At 38.9% G+C, this 22,929-nt stretch overlaps 1 protein-coding gene across 2 annotated transcripts in view; it reads right to left on the bottom strand.

Moving 5' to 3' along the window:
- Window positions 1–22,929, bottom strand: part of EFCAB2 (EF-hand calcium binding domain 2) — a 129,259-nt gene that overhangs the window by 40,627 nt on the left and 65,703 nt on the right. For both annotated transcript variants that reach the window (XM_059997060.1, XM_059997051.1), the window contains exon 2: window positions 19,883–19,967. In XM_059997060.1, the coding sequence (XP_059853043.1) occupies window positions 19,883–19,967 (85 nt within the window). The remainder of the gene's footprint in view (window positions 1–19,882; window positions 19,968–22,929) is intronic.

Raw genomic sequence — 22,929 nt, 5'->3', positions numbered from 1 at the left:
CTATATCATGTATTACCTTTCCACTGGCACTTGGGACTATTTCTGAATTTTCTGTTCTATTTCATTGGTCTGTTATGCCATACTCTTTTAATTGTAAAGGATTTGTAATATGTTTTAATATCAAATAAAGCTAAATTTACCTCCTTGCTCTCCTTTATCTGCATTTTCTTGGCCATTCTACTTATCCATTTTTTCATACGAACATTAAATTCACTTGTCTAGCTCCAGAAAAGAATTTGTTGGTATTTTAACTGTGTTTATATTAAGTTTATAAGTTGATTTAGGACTACTTGACATCTTTGTGATTTCAAGTATTCCTATCCAAAAACATGGTACGTCTTTCCATTTATTCAAGTCTATTTTTATATATTTTTCAGGTTTTCCTAATGTAGCACTGTATTTTTTTTGCTATATTTATGTCTATACATTTTAACTTTTTTGGTGCTATTGTAAATGGGTCTTACCTTTCATTATATCACCTAACTGGTCATTATTGGTATAAATGAAATCTTTTGCTTTCTGTATATTAAATTCATTTCCTACAACTTCATTAAACTTTCTTTTTCTGTGCAGTAATTTTTCCACTGATTTTTTGGGTTTTCTAGATATTTCATGATTTCATATCTGCAAATAGAGACAGTTCTCTTTCTTCTACCTTTTCTACATTCTACCATTTTGTGTCCAATACTTACGCCTCTATTACTTGTCTAACTGCTAAGATAAAGCTTCTAATACTAAATAATAATGGGGAATATGGATATTCTTATGTTGTTCCTGAATTTAATGGAAATGCTGATTGTGTGTCCTCATTAAGTAAGAAACTGGATTTTAGGCTGAGATATACATATTTCATGTTACAGAACTATTTCCTCAAAATCTATTTCATTGCGTGTGATGGCTAATTTTATGTGTCAACTTGATTGGGCTTAAGGGATGCCCAGTTGGCTGGTAAAACATTATTTCTGAGCGCATCTGTCAGGGTGTCTCCAGAATCTAGCATTTGAGTTTGTAGACCTAGTAAAGAAGATTGCCCTCCCCAACTTAAGTGGGCATCATTCAATCTGTTGAGGTCCTGAATAGAACAAAAAAGCAGAAGAAGGGCAAATTTGTTCTCTTTGCTTGAGCTGAGACATGCATCTTCTCCTGTCCTTGGACAACCATCCCCTGGCCCTCAGGCCTTCAGGCTCAGAATGAATTACACCACTGGCTTTTTGATTCTCCAGCTTGCAGATGGCAGATCATGGGACTTCCTGGCCTACATAATTACATGAGCCAATTCCTAAAATAAATCTCTTCTCTTTCTCTTTCTCTCTCTGTATTTTAAAGATATACATGTCTTTAAAATGATGAATGTGTGCTGAAGTCTGTCAAATGCCTCTTAAGTATCTATAAATATGATCCTACGCTATTTCTTCTCAGGTCTACTAATATGATGAAATACATTAATACACTCCCCAACACAGAACTATTCTTTCATTCCTGATATAAATCCCATTTTGCTTTAATATGCTATTGCATTTTGTTGCAAGTATTTTATTTATAATTCTTGTATAGATGTTCATAAGTAAGATTGTTTTATAGGGTTTTTTTAATGCAATCTTTATTAAGTTTTGGGTATCAATATGATAGTCACTTCAGTAAAAGAATTTGAAAGTTTTTTTCTTTTCTTATTTTCCAGAAGAGATTAAGTACCATTGGGAGTAAAATATTTTTAGGTTTGAAAAAATTATATGAAACCATCTGGATTTAATAAGCCTTTTTGTGAAAGAGGTCTTTTTTTAAAATTTTATTTATTTTTATTTTTGGCTGCATTGTATCTTTGTTGCTGTGCGCAGGCTTTCTCTAGTTGTGGCGAGTGGGGGCTACTCTTGGTTGCGGTGTGCGGGCTTCTCATTGCAGTGGCTTCTTTTATCGCGGAGCACAGGCTCTAGGCATGCGGGCTTCAGTAGTTGTGGCACGCAGGCTCTACAGCGCAGGCTCAGTAGTTGTGGCGCACGGGCTTAGTTGCTCTGCAGCATGTGGGATCTTTCCAGACCAGGGCTTGAACCCGTGTCCCCTGCACTGGCGATTCTTAACCACTGTACCACCAAGGAAGCCCTGAAAGAGCTCTTTGAAAACTTGCCCACTGATTCTATGTAATTTAGTGTGTTTAGATTTTCTACCATTACTGGGACCAGTTCCTCTGTTTGTTTTGTTTCACTTTTTATTTTCGGCAATTGACTTTTTTTAAAGTGTATAATTCAGCGGTTTTCAGTGTATTCACACTGGTGAGCAGCCATTACCACTACTAATCCTAGAACATTTTCATCACCTCCAAAAGTATTCCCATACCCGTTAGCAGTCACTTCTCATTCTCCTCTCCCCATACCTCCTCGCCATCATTAATCTACTGTCTGTCTCTATGGACTTGCCTATCATGGACATTTCATATAAGTGTCATACAACATATGGCCTTTTTTGTCTGGCTTCTTTCACTTAGCATAATGCTTTCAAGGTTCATCCATGCTGTAGCATGTATCAGTACTTCATTCACTTTTTATGGCTGAATAATATCCATTATGTGGATATACCACATTTCCTTATCCATTCATCAGTTGATGGAAATTTGAATTGTTTCTACTTTGAGAGTATTATGAATAAAGCTGTTATGAACATTCATACACAAGTTTTTATGTGGACATATTTTTTCATTTCTCTTGGGTATATACTTAGGAATGAAATTCCTGGGTCATATGGTAGCTCTATGTTTGTATTTTTGAAGAACTACAAATCTGTTTTCTAAAGTGGCGGCACCATTCTAGATTCCCACCAGGAGAGCATGAGGGTTGCAATTTCTCCACATCCTCACCAACATTTGTTACTTTACTTTTTAAAATTATCCTAGTAGATCTGAAGTAGTATTTCATTGTGGTTTTGACTTCCAGTTCCCTAACAACTAATGATGTCTGGCACATATTTATGTGCGTATTAGCCATTAAATGTGTTCTTTGGAGAGATAGCTATTCAAATCTTTTACCAACTTTATAAATGGGTCATTTGTATTTTTATTGCGATATAAGAGTTCTTATATATTCTGGATGCTGGACCCTTATCAGATATATAATTTGCAAATATTTTCTCCCATTCTGTGGTTGTCTTTTGTTTTCTCTATGGTGTCCACTGAAGCACAGAAGTTTTGAATTCTGATGAAATCCAACTTACCTATTTTTTCTCCCTTGGTTGCTTATGCGTCACGTGTCATATCTAAGAAACCACTGCCTAATCCTTGGTCACAAAGATTTACACCTATGTTTTCTTCCAAGCGTTTATGCTTCTTCCTCTATTTTGAGTTAAGTTTTGTATATGGTATGCTTCATTCATTTGCATGTGGATATCCAGTTGTACCAGCACCATTTGTTGCAAAGCCTATACTTTCTCCACTGAATTGACCTGCCAACTTTGTTGAAGATCAATTGACCATAAATGTAAGGATTTATTTCTAGACTCTCAACTCTGTTCCACTGATCTACATGTCTAGCCTTATGCCATATGCCAGTATCACAGAGTCTTTATTACTGTAGCTTTGAAGTAGATTTTGAAATAAGAAGTGTGAGATCAACTTCTTTTTCAAGATTGTTTTTGGCTATTCTAGGTCCCTTGCAATTCCATATGAATTTTAGGATCAGCCTGTCAATTACTGAAAGAAAAAAAAAGGCAGCTGGGATTTTGATAGGGATTGTGTTGAATCTGGTGATTAATTTGGGGAGTATTGTCATGTTGACAATATTAAGTGTTCCAATCCAGGTACACAAGACTAGCATAAGCTTTGACAAATTATATTTAACTAGAAAGTTGCCTTTTTCAGCTAGATTTTCAAATTTGCTTATAAAGTTGTACAAACCACTCTCTTATGATATTTTAAAACTTCCTCTGTTTTGATGGCTATTTCCACAAAGTCATCTGTGCATTTGTGCCTCCTTTAAAAACAAAATTGCCATTGGTTTATCTTTTTTTTAGCCTTTTACCAAAAAACAGCTTTTCATTTTATTTATTAGTTCCTACTATTTCCCTGATTTCCAGCCCCGTTAATTCTGTTTTTATCTTCTCTCATTCCTCCCTTTTGCTTTCTCTCAGTTTACCCTTTTACCCTAGCTTTTTGAGTTGAATGTCCTATTCATTTTTTTATGCCTTTATTTTTCTTGATATAGGCATTTAATGAGTTTTGATTTGGTTATATCACATAGATTCTGATGTCATTTCCATTTTCATATCTCATTTCCATTATAGTTATTTTCAAGAAGTGTTCTATTTCATGGTCCTAAAATTTCCCCTTTGACCTAAGAATTGTGTATAGACTGTAAATTTTTTCTAGGTTGAGCTCCAAATTTGGGTGTGAATGAGATCTCCCAGGAAAGGGTGTAAAGTAAAAAGATGGACAGAGATGAAACTCTGGTGGACATTAATAAGCCAAATAGAGGGATAGTTGTCCCCAAAAGGATCTAAGAAGAAGAGTCGAGTTGGAGATGTTGGATGAAAACAAAAGGTGATATCATGGAAAACAAGGGACAAGACAATTGGTGACCTCAGGGAACACAGTTAGAATGGGAATGGGGGTGGTAGATAGAAGTCAAATTACAAACTGCATGTTGAAGAATGAACAGAGTGAAGGTTATCACTAAAGCAAACTCCTTTTTTAATTAAGATTCTTAGCTATGAAGAGAAAGAACGAACTTTAGCTGGGGTGGGGGTTACTGGGTAGAAGTTTCAACTGTTGTTTTTATTTATTTTATATGGGAGACATTTGTGCCGTGGGGTAGTTTACAATAATAATGGAGGCTTTTCCATCCATAATTCTTTGTACCCTTCCCCCCAACCTAGGCAGCTAGGGCATTCCAAGTTCACTGCCTCAGGGAGAGGATAACTCAGCAGAATACAGAGTTCAGGGTGAATGCCAAAGAAAGCTTAGTTATGGAAAGTAATCATTACTTGTGAGGGTGTGGCTAAGGCACTTACACTATCCATGCCTGCCCCTGTGGAGGCAACCTTGTTTCTGCCTGGCTTTAGGCTATGTGCTCAAGAGAGCCACCAGGCCTTGTTAGCTTGGAGAGCTCTCAGCGCCAGCCCTAGGCTGCTCTTTCGCTTGCAGTCCTAACAATCAGGGCTTATTATGGACGGCTCTGTAAGGCCACCGCACAGACACGGTCATCCGAAAATTTTCCCAAGCTCTAATTAAGATTCCTTTGAGCACAGTGTGGGAATCCCTCTTGCTCCATATACCCTTGTCTATACCTGCTACTGTGAGACTTTGTAGCATTGAAATTTGGTCTTCAAGTCTCTGGTTCAAATCTGCTCAGTTTTCTGTGGGTTTTTAGCGTCCCAGGTTTTTAGCTCCCCAGGTGATTCTAATGTGCACCCCGCACTAGGAACTACTGCTGTAGTCCACATGCCAACCTACCCACCATCCTGTAGCTAATTTCCTTTCTAAAAACCCGAGTCTAGTCTTATCAATTCTCTACATTTATGGATTTATCTTGCCTACATAACTGAATCCAGTCTCCTTAGGGCAGCGAACACTCACTCACTCTCTGGCCCCTAACCCACCTTTACACGTGCATTTCCTAATAACTCCTCACAACTAGTTACATACCTTCTGCTGTATATAGACAGACGAGGCTGTACACGTTACAGAACCCAAATATTAAATAGGTTTGTCTTTAGTAAGTTTATAACTTAGGAGAGACAAGACTATAAGCTTTCAGTTAAAAATATAAATACTTCTAGAGTTAAATTAGCAAAGGAAAGCCTAAAATGAGCTCTCAAGGTTAGAAACTATTACAAAATGCATCAATAGTTTTCAGAAAAAAAGTAGACATTTGAGTGCCACTTCTCAGTAATTCAGAAACTAAAATAGAAGAAGGCAATGGGTTAGGAGCTGGTGTGGCTACCATGCCTTTAAATAAACCAAGAGCTGCCTTGAATTACAGTGCTGACGGCCTGGCTTCTGGCCTGGTTTCATTACTGCATTATACAGTGGCACCTCTAAGCACTTGTTTCTGAATCCTTCAAAGACAAAAATAATGCATTCCCATGCTCCTTGGGACCCTGCTACTGTAACCGAATCTTCTCCCTTTCATAGCCACCTGAATAGAACCCACACCTGTCCAGTCTTTCTCACCTCCCCCCAGGGAAAGAACAGATTTGGACATCTTGCCTTATTATCTCTGTAGATGAAATGGATGCACTCTGTCATTCACTCTATCTAGAATACATAGAACACTCAACTTCACTGCTGCAATTAACTGCAGTTTAGACAAAGTTACTTGCTCTGTGTTCAAGGTGGAACCACTAGTTACGCCTACTGCCCTCCAAATAAATTTGGGGCAATTTCAAACAATGTATCTGTTATCCATAACTTGTGATTTGTGGAAGAAGTCTTAAAGGGAGACATTCTTCATGTCATGCTTGACTGGAGTAGCAAAACAATGCTGGCTCTTCTTCTCTACCCCAGCAGCCCCCTCTGAAGGGGCCACTCCACCAACCAACTTCATTCAGCCTAGGACACAGCTTAGTAAGATACCTAGGGGCCCCAAAGCCTTCCTTGAGTTCCTGTGAAGAAAATTCAGTGAGGACAATCTGTGAGGATATGGTCACTGTTATAACAAACACCAACATCAAGTGGCATAATACTATTGTCACAGAACTGGCTTATATTAAATTCAAAATGAGTTTTCCTGATCAATAGGTGGCTTTCCTCCAAAAAATCATTCAGGGACCCAGCTCCTCCTATCTTCTGGTTCTGTCATTTTCAATACATGACTTCCAACGTCACTCTGCTTGCCTGTATCAAGCTAGAAGGGGGAAAAGCCTGAAAGATCACACGTGGAGGTTTTTATGGATCAGGCCTAGAAGTGGCACACATCACTTCCACCTACATCCCATTGGCCAAAACTCAGTCATAATTCCCAGCCCCCCCTGTATCTGCAAGAGATTCCCGGAATTATAGTTTAGTCCATGTTCAGGAAGAGAGCAAACAGAATTAGACCACCCAATCTCCACCACAGCCGACCAAAATGACATGAACCACTAGTGGCCTAATATTAGGCTTATACAACCTCATCAGGATTTGGGGGTCACCATACCAGACAGGCAATGCGGTACCTGACAGATCCACAGTCTTCCTGAGAGTTTCTTAGTGTATATATTGTTATGTCTTGTACCATTTGATCCGCCTCCTTAGGCACAGCTGCTTTAAGCAGAGATGGCTACTTAACCAAAAAATGATCTCTCTCTCTCTAGGCCTACAAAAGAGAGGCCTATGAAGTTGTCTACTGTAAGAGCACTGCTCAACAAAAGCAATTTCTACTCAATATTGACAAATAGCCAAAGCGGACTTTTCTCTCTTTTCCTTGGGAGTTTTAAAGGAAGAAAAACAGAGAGAGATACAGATGAAAGAGAGATGGAAGAGGAATAACAGAGAGACAGAAAACAGCAGAATGAGAAGGCATCAGAAGCCATGAGTAAGTAGAAGCAAAGGGACAGGAGACACACAGCGGAGGTTAAATTAGTCAGTAGCAAAGTAGGAAGGAGAATCTGGAAGACAGGGAATAGAAGTATATGAGTAAACAAAGGGGAAAGGTGTGGGGGGCACTAAATTAGGAGTTGGGGATTAACATATACACACTACTATATAAAAAATAATCAACAAGGACCTACTGCATAGCACAGGGGACTCTACTCGATATTCTGTAATAACTTATATGGGAAAAGAATCTGAAAAAGAATAGATATATGTATATGTATAACTGAATCACTTTGCTGAAACTAGCACCTGAAACTAACACAACATTGTAAATCAACTATACTCCAGTATAAAATAAAAATTTAAAAGAGAAGTGTATGGGTCAAATCACCAGCATGTTAGGCTACCAGAAGTGGCGTTGAAGTGGAGTCACAAAGCGACTGCTGAAACACTAGTGCCCTGTGTTCCCTTAACAGCAACAAATACCGCTCCAGTGAGCTAAGAGGCTTGAATGCACTGCAGTTTTTCGCTTATTCCTTATGATTTAAGAAATAATTACTTCTTATATCACTTATTTCCAAATAGATCCTTAAAATACCCTTCAGTAAGTAAGAAAACTTAAAAGATTATCTGGTCCCATGCAACCTGAAAGAGTGCAACCAACAGAATGATGACAGGGAGCCAGATTTCCAAACATGCCTGTGGCTATCTGAGCAGACAGTAATGCTTCTTGGGTGTGTCCCTTCTAACTTTCAAAGCTAATGAAGATACTACCATGAACTGTCCTTTGTTATGCATTTGCATCAAGTCTTCCACACTTAATAATGCTGACAGTTTTCAAATGGAAACCAACATTTTATTTCGATGTTAAAGAGAACAGGTTGAGGCCACAGAAGTATGAACTTGGAAGCCACAGAGGGTACACACCCAGAGGCCACAGGAATTATATGCCCAGAGGCCCCAGGAAGTACACTCCCTGAGACCACCAATACTCAGAGAGCCTCTGGCTCCCAAGTTTTGTAGACACGCAGCAAACCCTGCACCTGATCTAGATAATAACAATAAGTACAACAGACAGATACCTACAATCCAGAGTCAAGAAAAGCTGACCTCCAAAGATAAAATACAAAGAGTCTTCTTTCTAAAAACAGGCAATTAAGTACCCTGAACAGGACAGCCCGAACCCAAGTGTTATTTTTATGTCACAATGCCATCATGTTAATCAACTTCCATCTATAAAGCCTGAGACATAGTTTAGTGGGATACCTAGAATCCCACATCCTTTCTGATGCCCTCCAATACATTTATGCACTCAGCCTAAGATTAACTGGAGAACTACATCCATTCCAGACTCCTGAATGCCACTGAGAAGCCATAAAAATAAACTTCAGCATAGGTTTGACCCCATCCCATGAGAACATTATCATACTATGAATGTAACTGTATGAGTTAAAAAAAAAAAATGGGGAGGCAAGAAAATAATATATATGCATTTCCTTGTATATGCATAGCATATTTCTGCGGTGATCCCTAGAAACTAGTACTTTCATTGTTAGTATAGTTTGGAGGGGTTTTGAATGGCTGGTGGAAGGGGCTTAGAGGGACTTTTCTCTGTACTTTGTTCTCTTTGAATTTTTAACCATGTGAATATATTATCTATTCAAAAATATTTTTCAAAACAAATTTTAACTCCCTTTCCTGATTATCCTCTTCATATCCTGTAACTGTTTAAGATCCACTGCTCTCCCTCAAAGCTTACTTTCTCCTTTAACATCTTTAACAAACTCTTCTTTCAATCTCACAGAGTGAGTTTCTGTCTTTGTTCAGACTGCTATAACAACATACCACAAACTGAGTGCTTATAAACAACATATATTTATTTCTCACAGTTGGAGGCTAGGAAGTTCAAGATCATGGCACAGGCAGATTTGGTGTCTGGTGAGAATCTGCTTCCTAGTTAGCCATCTTTTTGCTGTAACCTCACATGGTGGAAGGGATGAACTAGTTCTCTGGTCTCTTTTATATGGCACTAATCCCAATCATGAGGGCACCACCCTCATGACGTAATCACCTCCCAAAGGCCCCACTTCCAAACACTATCACACTATGGCATAAGATTTCAACATATGAAACTTGGGCAAACACAAACATTCAGACCATAGCAGTTTCTTATTTATCCTCTCCACCAACCTACTGTCAAAATTTAATTATGTAGATCAAAATACCCTACCTCCCAGCAACAATAATAAAAATCTTCCTCTTTAGGAAAAGGTAAAAAATAACTTGGGATTACAGGATTTATTTTTTGGCATTCTAGGAAAGGGATAAAATCTTTGAACAATTCCACATGAATAATTTTAGCCTTGATACAATGGTAATATAATATCACAAATAACCCAAATTTCAAAAATTAGGAGATATGTCAAACTATGAAATGCCTTGTAGCCATTAAAAATAATAATATAAATTTATAAAATGTCATTTAGATACAAAGTATAAGCAAATGTTTTAAAGATGAAAGAACTCTTGGGATTAACATATACACACTACTATATATAAAACAGATAATCAACAAGCACCTACTGTATAGCACAGGGAACTCTACTCAATACTCTGTAATTACCTATATGGGAAAAGAATCTGAAAAAGAATAGATATATGTATATGTATAACTGATCACTTTGCTGTACACCTGAAACTAACATAACATTGTAAATCAACTATACTCCAATATAAAATAAAAATTTAAAAAACAAAATAAAGATGAAAGAACTCAGGGAAAAATACCCATGAGCACTTTCTGAAAAAAAAAAAAAAGAGAGAATCTAGACAACAGAAATAAATCAAAGAATTCAAGGATGGAGGAGGAAACGGTGGTTAGCAGAAATTCCATTGAACTGTGGGAAAAATATGCTAAAAGATGGCATGATACTAAAGTATGAACATTCTACCTTGTCAATGTAAAAATATTAATAATAACATACCTAAGATAAACTGGGGGTGGGGGGGGCCTGAGGGAGAAAAAGTAGAAGGAATTTTGAAAGTACTAACACCCTCATCTTCTACAGCAGGAAGTCAACTGTTAATTTTATATTTGAAATGGGTAGTTCTTTTAAAAAACACAGTGACTACAACCTCTTAAAGTTTTTCTTGTTATCTTTTCTGAATTTAACATAAATAATGTCTCTCATGGCTAACAAACATTTGAGGTTACACAATTTCTTCAATTTAAATTAATTTTTTTCTTGTATTACATTCAAGTAAAATTAAAACTTTTATTTTTAAAGAGCATGATTATTGTGATCTTATTTTTATAGGAATAGTCTCTTCATTTATTTAATGTTTTATTGGTGATCTACTACGTGCCGAACACAGTTCTAGGTGCTGAAATACAGCAGTGAACAAAACGACAGAAACCCCTGTCCTTGTGGAGATTATATGCTAGACTTTTTTCTTCCATAATTTCTTTCTTTTTCCTTCCTTCCCTTTCCTCTTTCCTTCTTTCTTACTAACTCCTCACCCTTTTATCCATTTATCCTATTACACATGGATAAAAAAGATCTAGAATAATAGTTCTCCAACATTAATAACTGTTATTTCAAGAGGTGGAATTCGGGATAATTTTTTTAAACTTTCTTTAAGTGATTCTTTAATCACAGTTCATCAGAAGGACTATTACAAGCAAACCAATTTTTTACAAAGCGACTTCAAAGTGAGATGGTGAAATAAGATATAAACCACTCTTTAAAAATATTTATTGTTATGTATAATTGTGAACTATTTCAGAGAAAAGTACAGAAAAAAATATTACAGGGAATTCCCTGGCGGTGCAGCGGTTAGGACCCCGCACTTTCATTGCCAAGGTCCTGGGTTCAATCCCAGGTTGGAGAACTAAGATTCCACAAGCCACTCGGTGCACCCCCCCTGCAAAAAAAAAGTTACAGACAGCCTTATATCCAATACCAAGATTTAACAGAAGTTAACATTTTGCCACATTTATTTGCTTCAGATTTTGTTCCCTAACAATAAAACATTGCAGAAACAACTAAAATTCCACTCTTCATCCCTCTCCCTCCATCTTCAGGTGCAACCACTATTCTAAGGATAATGTTTATCACTCTCATGCATGTATTTGTCTTCATAAACAATAGACTATCACTTTGTACATTTAAATTTTACATTATGCGGTTATAATAATGTTCACTTCCTTCTCCAATATTTTAAACTCAACATTATTATTTTTATATTTTGCAGTATGCGGGCCTCTCACTGTTGTGGGCTCTCCCGTTGCGGAGCACAGGCTCCGGATGCGCAGGCTCAGCAGCCATGGCTCACGGGCCCAGCCGCTCAGCAGCATGTGGGATCTTCCCCGACCGGGGCACAAACCCGCGTCCCCTGCATCGGCAGGCGGACTCTCAACCACTGCGCCACCAGGGAAGCCCTCTAGTGTACTTTTATTGCTAGAATCAAAGATGAAAAGAACATAGATTATAAAAAACTAGGTATGTTTGTGAACAAGATTAGAGCTACTTTCAAATTAAATTTATCAGCTACATGGAACATCTTCCTTACTCCTTTTTTTTTGGTTGCGCTGTGCAGCTTGAAGGATCTCAGTTCCCCAACCAGGGACTGAACCTGGGCCATGGCAGTGAAAGCACCAAATCCTAACCACTGGACCACCAGGAAACTCTCAAGCTTGCTTACTTTAGGGGTATTCCTTGTGGAGTGGGTTTTATTTTTTTACCAAACTAGCTTTATTCAGGGTAACTTAAATTTATTCTATTAAAACTACTCTAATGACTTTTGTTTCCAAAAATTAAATCCATACTCACAAGGTGTGTCATATGATTAATTTTTCTAAAATTTCTGAATACATGAAAGTAGAAATAGTCAAAAAATAGATGGCATACATTTCACAGCCTAAGGCTAAGATCTTTCATGTATTAAAAGATAAATCACTAAATGGAAAAATGGGGAAAGGTCATGAACTGCCAGTTCAAACAAAGAAAAATACAAATTGTCTTTAGACATGAAAAAAATGTCTACAATTAGGGAAATGAAAATTAACACTGAGCTTCTAATTTTCACATATCAGATTGGCAAAAGTCCTAAAGTTTGATAATTAAGCTTTAAGAGGGAGTGGGGAAATAGGCATGTCTGTATAATGATGTGAGAGAATATAGGGTCAAGACAGCAACACCTACCAAAAATATTCATGCAATTTGACACATTTCCAAGAATTTATCCTAGAGAAAAAGTCTCAATCTTGCAAAATGACATGCATACTCAGATATTCTTTGCAACATGGACTGTTATAGCAAAAGCCTAGAAACAACCTAAATATCCATCAAGGGTAGATTAATTCAATATATTATGGTTCATCCATACAATGAAATGAGGAAGCTCTTTATGTACTAATAAAGAATAGTCACCAAAATATACTTATAGGTGAAAAAAGCAAAGTGCATAGTGATTTATATAATATCTCACCACTTATGGTAAAAATACACACACATCCTGCAACTCAATGTCAAAAAAACAAACAATCCAGTTTAAAAATGGGAAAAGGACTAGAGTAGACATTTCTCCAAAGAAGATGTACAAATGGCCAATAAGTACATGAAAATATGTTCAATATCATAATCATTAGGGAAATGCAAATCAGAACCACAAGATTCCACTTTATACCCATTGAGATGGTTATTTTAAAAAACAAAATGTATTAGCAAGGATGTGGAGAAACTGGAGCCTTGTGCTTCGCTGGTGGGAATGTAAAATGGAACAGCCACTGTGGAAAACAGTACAGTGGTTTCTCAAAAAATTAAACATAGAACTACCACATGATCTAGCAATTCTACATCTGGTTACACATCCAAAGAATTAAAAGCAGGGACTTGAAAAGACAGCTGTACATCAGTGCTCACGGCAACATTATTCAAATAGCCAAAAGGTGGAAACAACCCAAATGTCCATGGACAGATGGATGGATAAACAAAATGTGTTATATACACACAGTGGAATATTATTCAGCTTTAAGGGATGGAATTCTGATACATGCTACGACATGGATGAACCTTGAAGACATTACGCTAAGTCAAATAAGCCAGACACAAAAGGACAAATACTGTATGATTCCACTTACATGAGGTACCTAGTATACTCAAACTCATAAAGATAGAAAGTAGAATGGTGGTTGCCAGGAGCTTAGGAGAGGGGAGAATGGGGAGTTATTGTTTAAAGGGTATGGAGTTTCAGTTTGGGAAAATAATGTTCTGGAGATGGATGGAAATAATGTGAATGTACTCAATACCCTGAACTATACACTTAAAAATGGTTAATTTTATGTTATGTATATTTACCACAATAAAAAATACATACAAACACGTGTACTTGCATGGACTATCTCTGGAAGAATTAGAGAAACATAATAAATCTTGCCTTTAGAAAAGGGAACCAGATAGCTAAGTGAAGAGATTTACCTATCACTATATATTTTTTGTACCTTTAGAATTTTACCCTATGTGTATATATTATCTATTCAAAAATTTAATTTTCAATCACACTTATTGATTGAAGTCTAAACATAGAGCAGGAAAATGTATATAAGTATATATAAGTCAAAATGTATTATAGTCTATGTTTTGTATGAGGCAAAATAAAAATGCCCCTAATTAATGCTACTGAAAACTTGCCTCAATGTTTTTCAAGATGCAACCTTCAAAAACTATTTAACAAGGAAAATGGAAGATAAAATGAACTGCTTCAGAACTTAAAAGATCAAAACAGGACACCCAGATATAAGTAAAAAGTTCTTATGCGACTAAAATATAACATTGTTAATCCAGATTAAATAGAGGAAAGTCAGATCTAAATTATGTACTTCAAGAATATAAAGTAGAGGGCTTCCCTGGTGGCGCAGTGGTTGAGAGTCCGTCTGTTGATGCAGGGGACACGGGTTCGTGCCCCGGTCCGGGAAGATCCCACATGCCGCGGAGCGGCTGGGCCCGTGAACCATGGCCGCTGAGCCTGTGCCCCGCAACGGGAGAGACCACAGCAGTGAGAGGCCCCGTACCGAAAAAAAAAAAAAAAAAGGGCTTCCCTGGTGGCGCAGTGGTTGAGAGTCCTCCTGCTGATGCAGGGGACACAGGTTCGTGCCCCGGTCCGGGAGGATCCCGCATGCCGCAGAGCGGCTGGGCCTGTGGGCCATGGCCGCTGAGCCTGCGTGTCTGGAGCCTGTGCTCCGCAACGGAAGAGGCCACAACAGTGAGAGGCCTGCGTATTGAAAAAAAAAAAAAAAAAAAAAAAAAGAATATAAAGTAGAATAATAATACTAGCTAATATTGTTCTAAGCTTTAAATCCCAAACTAATTCGTTCCAAGTTAATATTGTTCTAAGAGCTTTAAAAATGTCCACTGACAACAGCTGTTCTCAAACTTTTTGGTCTCAGAACCCCTTTTACATGCTTAAAAATTATTCAGACCCACAAACAGCTTTTGTTTGTGTGAGTTATATTTATCTATATTTACCATACTAAAAAGTACACCTCAAAGTTTAAAAATATTTATTTACTAATTCATTTAGAAATAATGATAAACCCATTATATGCCTACATAAATAAAATTTTTATGAAAAATAACTATATTTTCCAAAACAAAAAATAAATTTAATTAGAAAAATGGCACTGTTTTACATGTTTGCAAATCTCTTTAAGGTCTGGCTTAACAGAAGGCAGCTGGATTCTCATATCTGGTTCTGCATTCAATCTGTTACAATATCACACATGTAGCTTTTGAAAAACTCCAATATAACTTGTGAAAAATGAGAATGAAAATAGCAAATACTGTCTCAGATTTTTATGAAAATAGTTTTGATTTCACAGACCCCTGAAAGAGTCCTGTGGATACACAGGGGTATACAAACCATTTTGAGAACTACTTACTTACATCAATACTATGTGGCAAATGTAAAAACTGAGGCACAGAGAGAATAAATCAATTACAGTCACAAAGCTAGGAATGAACCCAGAAAGTCTGATTCCAATCCCCAGGGTTGCCCCTCAGAGCCAGGAGGAAAGCAGCAGGGGCCCATTTCATAATGTTTTACATAATGATTAAAAAAAAACCCACTGGCTGCCTGGCAGTCACAATACCAGACCTCCACTCCACCTAATGTGCTAAAATTTCAAATTAAATCTTTTAATTCATGCCAAGCAGAGGTAAGGGGTGCTGGTCTGCCCTTCAAGGGAAACAGCATCACTTGAAGGATCAAGCACATTAGGGCAGGAATAGCCAAATGCCCTGGAAGCTTCTCAAGAACAGCTGTCTCTTCCAAACCGAGCTATTATGTCTGTCTCTGGAACTCTTACCCCATTCAGACCCCTCCTTACACCATTCAATCTACACAGAATACTGCCTTCAATTCTTAATTAAAATGTTCAAAAAGAAGACTAATAAAGAGACTAGTTCTATCAGATAGTAAAGCATACTATAGATTGATAGCAATTAATATAGGACTGTCCTAGTATATATGATCAGGAGGTAAGGCAATAGATCAGAACACATAGCCTAAATTAGACTCAATTATAGAAAATGCAGTACATTATAAAGTGGATCTAATAATTCAAGAAGTAAATAAACTGAACTGTTTAGCAATTTGAAAAAAAATCTATTTAGACCTTCACTTTTAATCATATGCCAAAATAAATTCTAGCTAGATGAACTGTTTTTACAAATAGAGGAGCCTGCTGAGGCTGGGCAAGGCAGGACCAGACCTTATTCAGCACTGCATTCCCAGGCCTCTTCCAGGGCTGCGGCACAGCTGCCCCAAAGAGAAGAAACTAATTTGAGTTTCAACTCTGTGGCTAGTCTATTATTCGATCTTGGGCAAGTCATTGTGCTTCTTGGTCCTTAATTTCTGATTTATAAAGAGTGGATAGTAATGATACCTGCAGCATGAGAACACTCACTGTAAACTTTAAAGTGCTATACAAATTAGCAGAAGGAGTATAGAAACTGCATTCATCCATGTTCCTACCACTCAGATACGCTTATCATTAATATTTTAGTGCTAAAAACAATGCCAATTTTCTTAGTAATTTTATTTTATAAAGTAGACATTTTAAGAACATACACTTTTCCTCGGGGCCTCAGTACAATTATTTTAATTCTGAATGGGTAAAAGATGCAACCCCTAAACATGTTTATTTCCCCTGAATTGGCCCTTCTATCAAAAAAAGGCCTGGGGCTTCCCTGGTGGCACAGCGGTTGAGAATTTGCCTGCTAATGCAGGGGACACGGGTTCGAGCCCTGGTCTGGGAGGATCCCACATGCCGCGGAGCAGCTGGGCCCGTGAGCCACAATTACTGAGCCTGAACTTCGCAACGAGAGGCCGCGATAGTAAGAGGCCCGCACACCGCGATGAAGAGTGGCCCCCGCTTGCCACAACTAGAGAAAGCCCTCACACAGAAACGAAGACCCAACACAGCAAAAAAAAAAAAAAAAAAAAAAAAGGCCTGGCATCAGGGATTTGGGAAATTTTCTCTTCACTGCTACTTTCAGGAAGCCTCAAAGCAGGAGATGAGCCCATGAAATCCATGAAGGGTGGGGTGGAGGGGAGCAGGGAGGGAAGGGGCGACACAGCCCAGCAAGACACCGAATTAGAGAAACGCTGACATGACCTTAAGCAAACTATTTACCTTCTCCTAGTCTCCAAAAACTGGAGATGCCAACCCTTACTGTACCAATAAAAAGACTAAAATGAGGTAATGTACACAAAAACCCTTAGCACCCAACTATAGGGAGACGTCAGAGAGCAAGGCTTGAGTAAATGCTGGTTTCCCTTCTCTGTTCCCCCTCTCTTTCATAAAGCTATCCTGGTTCTTCTTGCACTTCCCTGACTTCTCTGACAATACCCCTCCTCTCCTTCCCCAGGAGAACCCTTCCGCTCCAGTGAGAGGTCGGAGGTAAAGGCACGTGCCATCCATATATTTATTCAAATTGCAGGCAAGAGTCGCAAGCTCCCCACCCCATCCCAAACCCTATCAACCACCACTACTGTCCCACCGGGTTTCCCGCTAGGATACTCACACTGCGGAGTGTCATTGACAATGCATGCAGTGAGGCTGGCGCCACTTTGAGCTGTGCAGTGCTCAGCCCTGCACTTTACCCTCACACTTCCCTGGCAATGGCTGAGCCAAGCCTCCCACAAGGCCGACTACAGTTGCAGTGCTGGAAGTTAACTCCACTCTCTACCTTATCCACTGCAGTAAAGCCCATGAACATAGTTGAGTACCAAACAAAACTTTGTAAGGTGTTACTATAAAGTAATGAAACTGACTGCACTTATCACTCTCCTTTCCTGTAATCACACCTTGTACCTTCAGGTGTGAGAAACTAAGGACTACATATACAGTCAGCCCTCCGTATCCATGGGTTCCACATCCAAAGATTCAACCATCCACAGATCTAAAATACTGGGAGAAAAAACCCCAGAAAGTTCCAAAAGCAAAATCTGAATTTGCCACATGCCACAGGCAACTATTTACATAGCATTTACACTGTATTAGGTACTATAAGTAATCAGAGATGATTTAAAATATATGGGAGGGACTTCCTGGTGGCGCAGTGGTTAAGAGTCCGCCTGCCACTGCAGGGGACACAGGTTCGCACCCTGGTCCGGGAAGATCCCACATGCTGCGGAGCAACTAAGCCCAAGTGCCACAACTACTGAGCCCGCGCTCTAGAGCCCGTGAGCCACAACTACTGAGCCCACGTGCCACAACTACTGAAGCCCACACACCTACAGCCTGTGCTCTGCAACAAGAGAAGCCACCACAATGAGAAGCTCATGCACCGCAACAAAGAGTAGCCCCCGCTCACCACAACTAGAGAAAGCCCGCGTGCAGCAACGAAGACCCAATGCAGCCATAAACAAACAAATAAATTCATATATAAAAAAATAAAATATACAGAAGGATGTAGGTAGGTAATATGCAAATTCTATGCCACTTTTTATAAGGGGTTTGAGCATCCCTAGATTTTGATATCCTCGAGGGGTGAGGGGTTGGGGGTGAGTCAGGGAGGAGTCGGGGTGTGCCTTGGAACCAATCCTTTGTAGATACCAAGGGACGATCGTAGCTACAATTTGTCATACATAAAACCTCCTATTGTTCATTCAGTTTAGCTCAAATTTAAAGCACTTAGTCCTGGGAGTTCCCTGGCAGTCCAGTGATTATGACTCTGCACTTTCACTGCCGAGGGGCTGGGTTCAATCCCTGGTCGGGCAATTAAGATCCCACAAGCCACGCGGGGGGCAAAAAAAAGCACTTAGTCACTTCCAACTGTTTTCTTGGCCTCTGTACTACTAGTTTCTGACTCTTGAGATTGTGATCCCATCAAATACTCCTCATTCAGCTTGGTCTCCTGGAACAATGGTTTCATTGCCTTTCTTTGATGTACATATGTGGCATAGATTCTACAGCTTCTGTTTTATGCATGTATAATCTCCTCTACCTTTTTGCCTCTTCTTTTTTCACACTATTCTTTGTCTCCTGTCCTCCATTCTAGATCTACCAGTATTCATGTCTTTTTCTCATCTTTTTATGTTCTTTTGTTTTGGTTCTTTTGGTTATTTTACTCAAGGAGTGTATCATGTTTAAGTATTATTAATCCTTCTTTGTAATATCATGTTCATAGCTTCATTATACATAGCTATGTATTTTATTTTTTTTAATTTATTTATTTAATTCATTTATTTTTGGCTGTGTTGGGTCTTCATTGCTGCGCATGGGCTTTCTCTAGTTGCAGTGAGCAGGGGCTAGTCTTCCTTGCAGTGTGTGTGCTTCTCACTGCAGTGGCTTCTCTTGTTGCAGAGCATGGGCTCTAGGCACGTGGGCTTCAGTAATGTGGCTCACAGGGTCTAAGAGCACAGGCTTAGCTGCTCCGCAGCATGTGGGATCTTCCCGGACCAGGGATCAAACCTGTGTCCCTTTCAATGGCAAGTGGATCCTTAACCACTGAGCCACCAGGGAAGTCCCCATACCTATGTACTTTAAAAGCAAATTCTATTCATTCACTCAACAAATATATACTGAGTGCCAACTATGTGTCTAGTACTAAAGCTATAGTAGAGTTAGCCTCATTCACAGAATTTAGTCTGTAGGTTAGAATAGGCAATGTGGATATATATTCTTTCCACCAGATTATGAAGAATAATAAACAGTATAGATCCGAAGCAACAGATAGAAAAGACCTTTTACAGGGTACAGAAAAATAAGTACTTTAAATAGCATAATAAGTCCAAAGAAAGTAAAAAGAAGAGAATGAACCCTCCTCTACTTTACAAGTTGTATCAGCAATTTAGAATTAGAAGAAAACATTTCCAAACCTCACATCCACTGTATTATTTGACTCATGGTCAAATACTTCAAAAGCTTCTTTGATTTTTTTGTGAAATTCTGCTACTGCTATCTCTGCAAAAGAAAAAGTAAATAAAAATTACTTTTTTAACTTTAACTTCAAAACAAAAATTTCAATAACTAGAAATTCTAGGAAGGAAGAACATGGCAGAACTCCTTCCTAATATTTTTTATTGCGGGGGGTGGGGAGAGGCTCTGTAGGAGAATGTCTTTACGCAGAGGAGAGGCATGCTGAACTCTTTAAGAGTGAAATGTTATGATGTTTGCAATTTACCTTTCTCCCCGCTTCCCAATATTCTTTTTTTTTTTTTTTTTTGCGGTACGCGGGCCTCTCACTGCCGTGGCCTCCCCCGTTGCGGAGCACAGGCTACGGACATGCAGGCTCAGCGGCCATAGCTCACGGGCCCAGCCGCTCCGCGGCACGTGGGATCTTCCCGGACCGGGGCACGAACCCGTGTCCCCTGCATCAGCAGGCGGACTCTCAACCACTGCGCCACCCAGGAAGCCTCCCAATATTCTTAATGTATCATTTGGCATGTTAACTTCCTCTAGAGATCTCAAAGACGGAGTTTTTAAAACAACTTTTTTACTGAGGCATAATACACAAACAAGAAAGTACCAAAGGTGCACTTATCTCAAGTATACAGCTTACTGAGTTTTTATATATGTATATAGTCACAGAGCTGAACTGCCACCCAGATCAAGATATAGAACATTTCCAGCACCAGCCTATCTTCCATCTCAGTTTGGGTAGATCCTAGCCTGAGAAGCAGAAGGAATCCAGTGCCACAGATATTGTGTTTCTCTAGTGTGTCCACCTGTCTTGCTTTACTCTATGCTTGAGGAGGATGGAAATTGGGGAGTGGGAGGCATACAAAAGCAACATGTTACACTCGCTCAAAAAACTTTCAAACTGGGCTTCCCTGGTGGCGCAGTGGTTGAGAGTCCGCCTGCCAATGCAGGGGACGTGGGTTCGTGCCCCGGTCCGGGAGGATCCCACATGCCGCGGAGCGGCTGGGCCCGTGGGCCATGGATGCTGGGCCTGCGCGTCCGGAGCCTGTGCTCCGCAACAGGAGAGGCCACAGCGGTGAGAGGCCAGCGTACCGCAAAAAAAAAAAAAAAAAAAAACTTTCAAACTAGTTTTGAAACTAAAACTTACTTAGATGAAACAATTAAAACGTCATTTATTCAGTAAATATTGATTGAGTACCTACTATGTACTACACACTATTCTAAGTGCTACAGTTAGAGCAAGGAACAAAATAGACAAAAATTCCTGCCTCCGTGGAGATATTGTGTGCGTGGTGGGGGAGATACATAAGCTTATACACACTTGGTAAAATACACAGTAAGTCAAATGGTGCTAGAAAATATAAAGCAGGGAAGGGACATGGGTGCTGGCAATGTGGCTAGGGGCGAATGGGATGGGATGGTGGTTTGGGAAGGCCTACCTAAGTGATAAGGTGACATCTACACAGACCAGAAGGAGGAGAAAGAGCCAGCCTTGTGAATATCAGCAGGAAGAGTTTTTAGCCAGAGAGAACAAGAAAGGCAGAATGGTAGGAAATAAGGTCAGAAAGGTATGAGTTTGAGGGTGGGGACAGATTCTATAAGGGCTCTGCAGGCTACTTTAAGGACGGTGTCTTGTACTTTGAAAGAGGTGAGAAACCACTGGAGGGTTCTAAGCAGCGAAGTGACATGGTCTGGCTTCTATTCACTTTGGCTATTATGTTAAGAATACCCTGGAAAGGAACAAGGGTGGAAGAAGAGAGACCAGTTAGGAGGATATTGCTATATTCTATTTTTTTTGGTACGCGGGCCTCTCACTGTTGTGGCCTCTCCCGTTGCGGAGCACAGGCTCCGAACGCGCAGGCTCTGCGGCCATGGCTCACGGGCCCAGCCGCTCCACGGCATGTGGGATCTTCCCGGACCGGGGCACGAACCCGCGTCCCCTGCATCGGCAGGCGGACTCTCAACCACTGCGCCACCAGGGAAGCCCTGCTATATTCTAGATGAGAGAATATTGTACTTACTATTTGAAAAACAAATAGCTTTTCTAGAAAAAGTGGAAAGAGAGAGATTAAGTATGAGTTTAGATAATTATTTTAATTATAAATATATTCTCTTTACCCTAACATAACCACTAACATAACATTTTGCTGTATTTTCCTTTCTTCGTACACAACCTTTTATAACTACCATTCATTCTCCTAACTACTTCACTGAAATGTTTTATTTTTCCAGGTTGCAACATAACCTTCAATTCTGAACAGTACCAAAGGAATGTAACAATTTATTGATAATGTTAATTTTTCTTTATTATAATAAATAACATGGCAGCAAACTTCTACTAGTTTAATAAGCAAGTAAATGTTATCTCATTATTTAAATTTACAGCTCTTTGCTTACAAGTAAGTCTAAATAATGATCCTTTATGCTTGTTTACCACCTCTATTTTCTGTTATGAATTGTCTGTTCATGTTCTCTGCTCATCCCTACTGCGATCTTCTGTTTTTTCTTAACAATTTGTATGAGCTCTTTAAATAATAAAGACTTAACCCTATGTCATGATTACTGAAAACAATTTTCCAGGTCAGTTGTTTTCATTTGTTTTCCTAAAATGAAAACAGTTCCATCTCCTTTATGATCACCAAAATCACACATGATTCCTGAAGAAAAAAAAAAAGGAAAGAAGTTTAGACTAAGTAAAAACCACTTCAAATCCTACCAAGCAGAGTTAACTACTCTTAATGTTGTCCTCTAATCTAATTTTTCACTCAACAATAAACTGTGAGCATCTTTTTATTCTCAAAAAAACCTTATTACATTATCATTTTTAGTGGCTGATATTCCATTATAGAACTTTATCATAATTTATTAAACCAACTCCCTAATTGTAGACATTTAAGTAGTTCCCAACTTTTTTGTTTTTACAATAATTCTTGAGTGAACCATTCTTCCCAATTCGTCTTTGTGCATTTGTCTTATTATCTCGCTGAAATACAATAAGTTGAAT

Source organism: Delphinus delphis, chromosome 1 (genome assembly GCF_949987515.2).
Source record: "Delphinus delphis chromosome 1, mDelDel1.2, whole genome shotgun sequence".
NCBI classification, from domain to species: Eukaryota; Metazoa; Chordata; class Mammalia; order Artiodactyla; family Delphinidae; genus Delphinus; species Delphinus delphis.
This window is presented reverse-complemented; position numbering and strand designations above follow the sequence as displayed.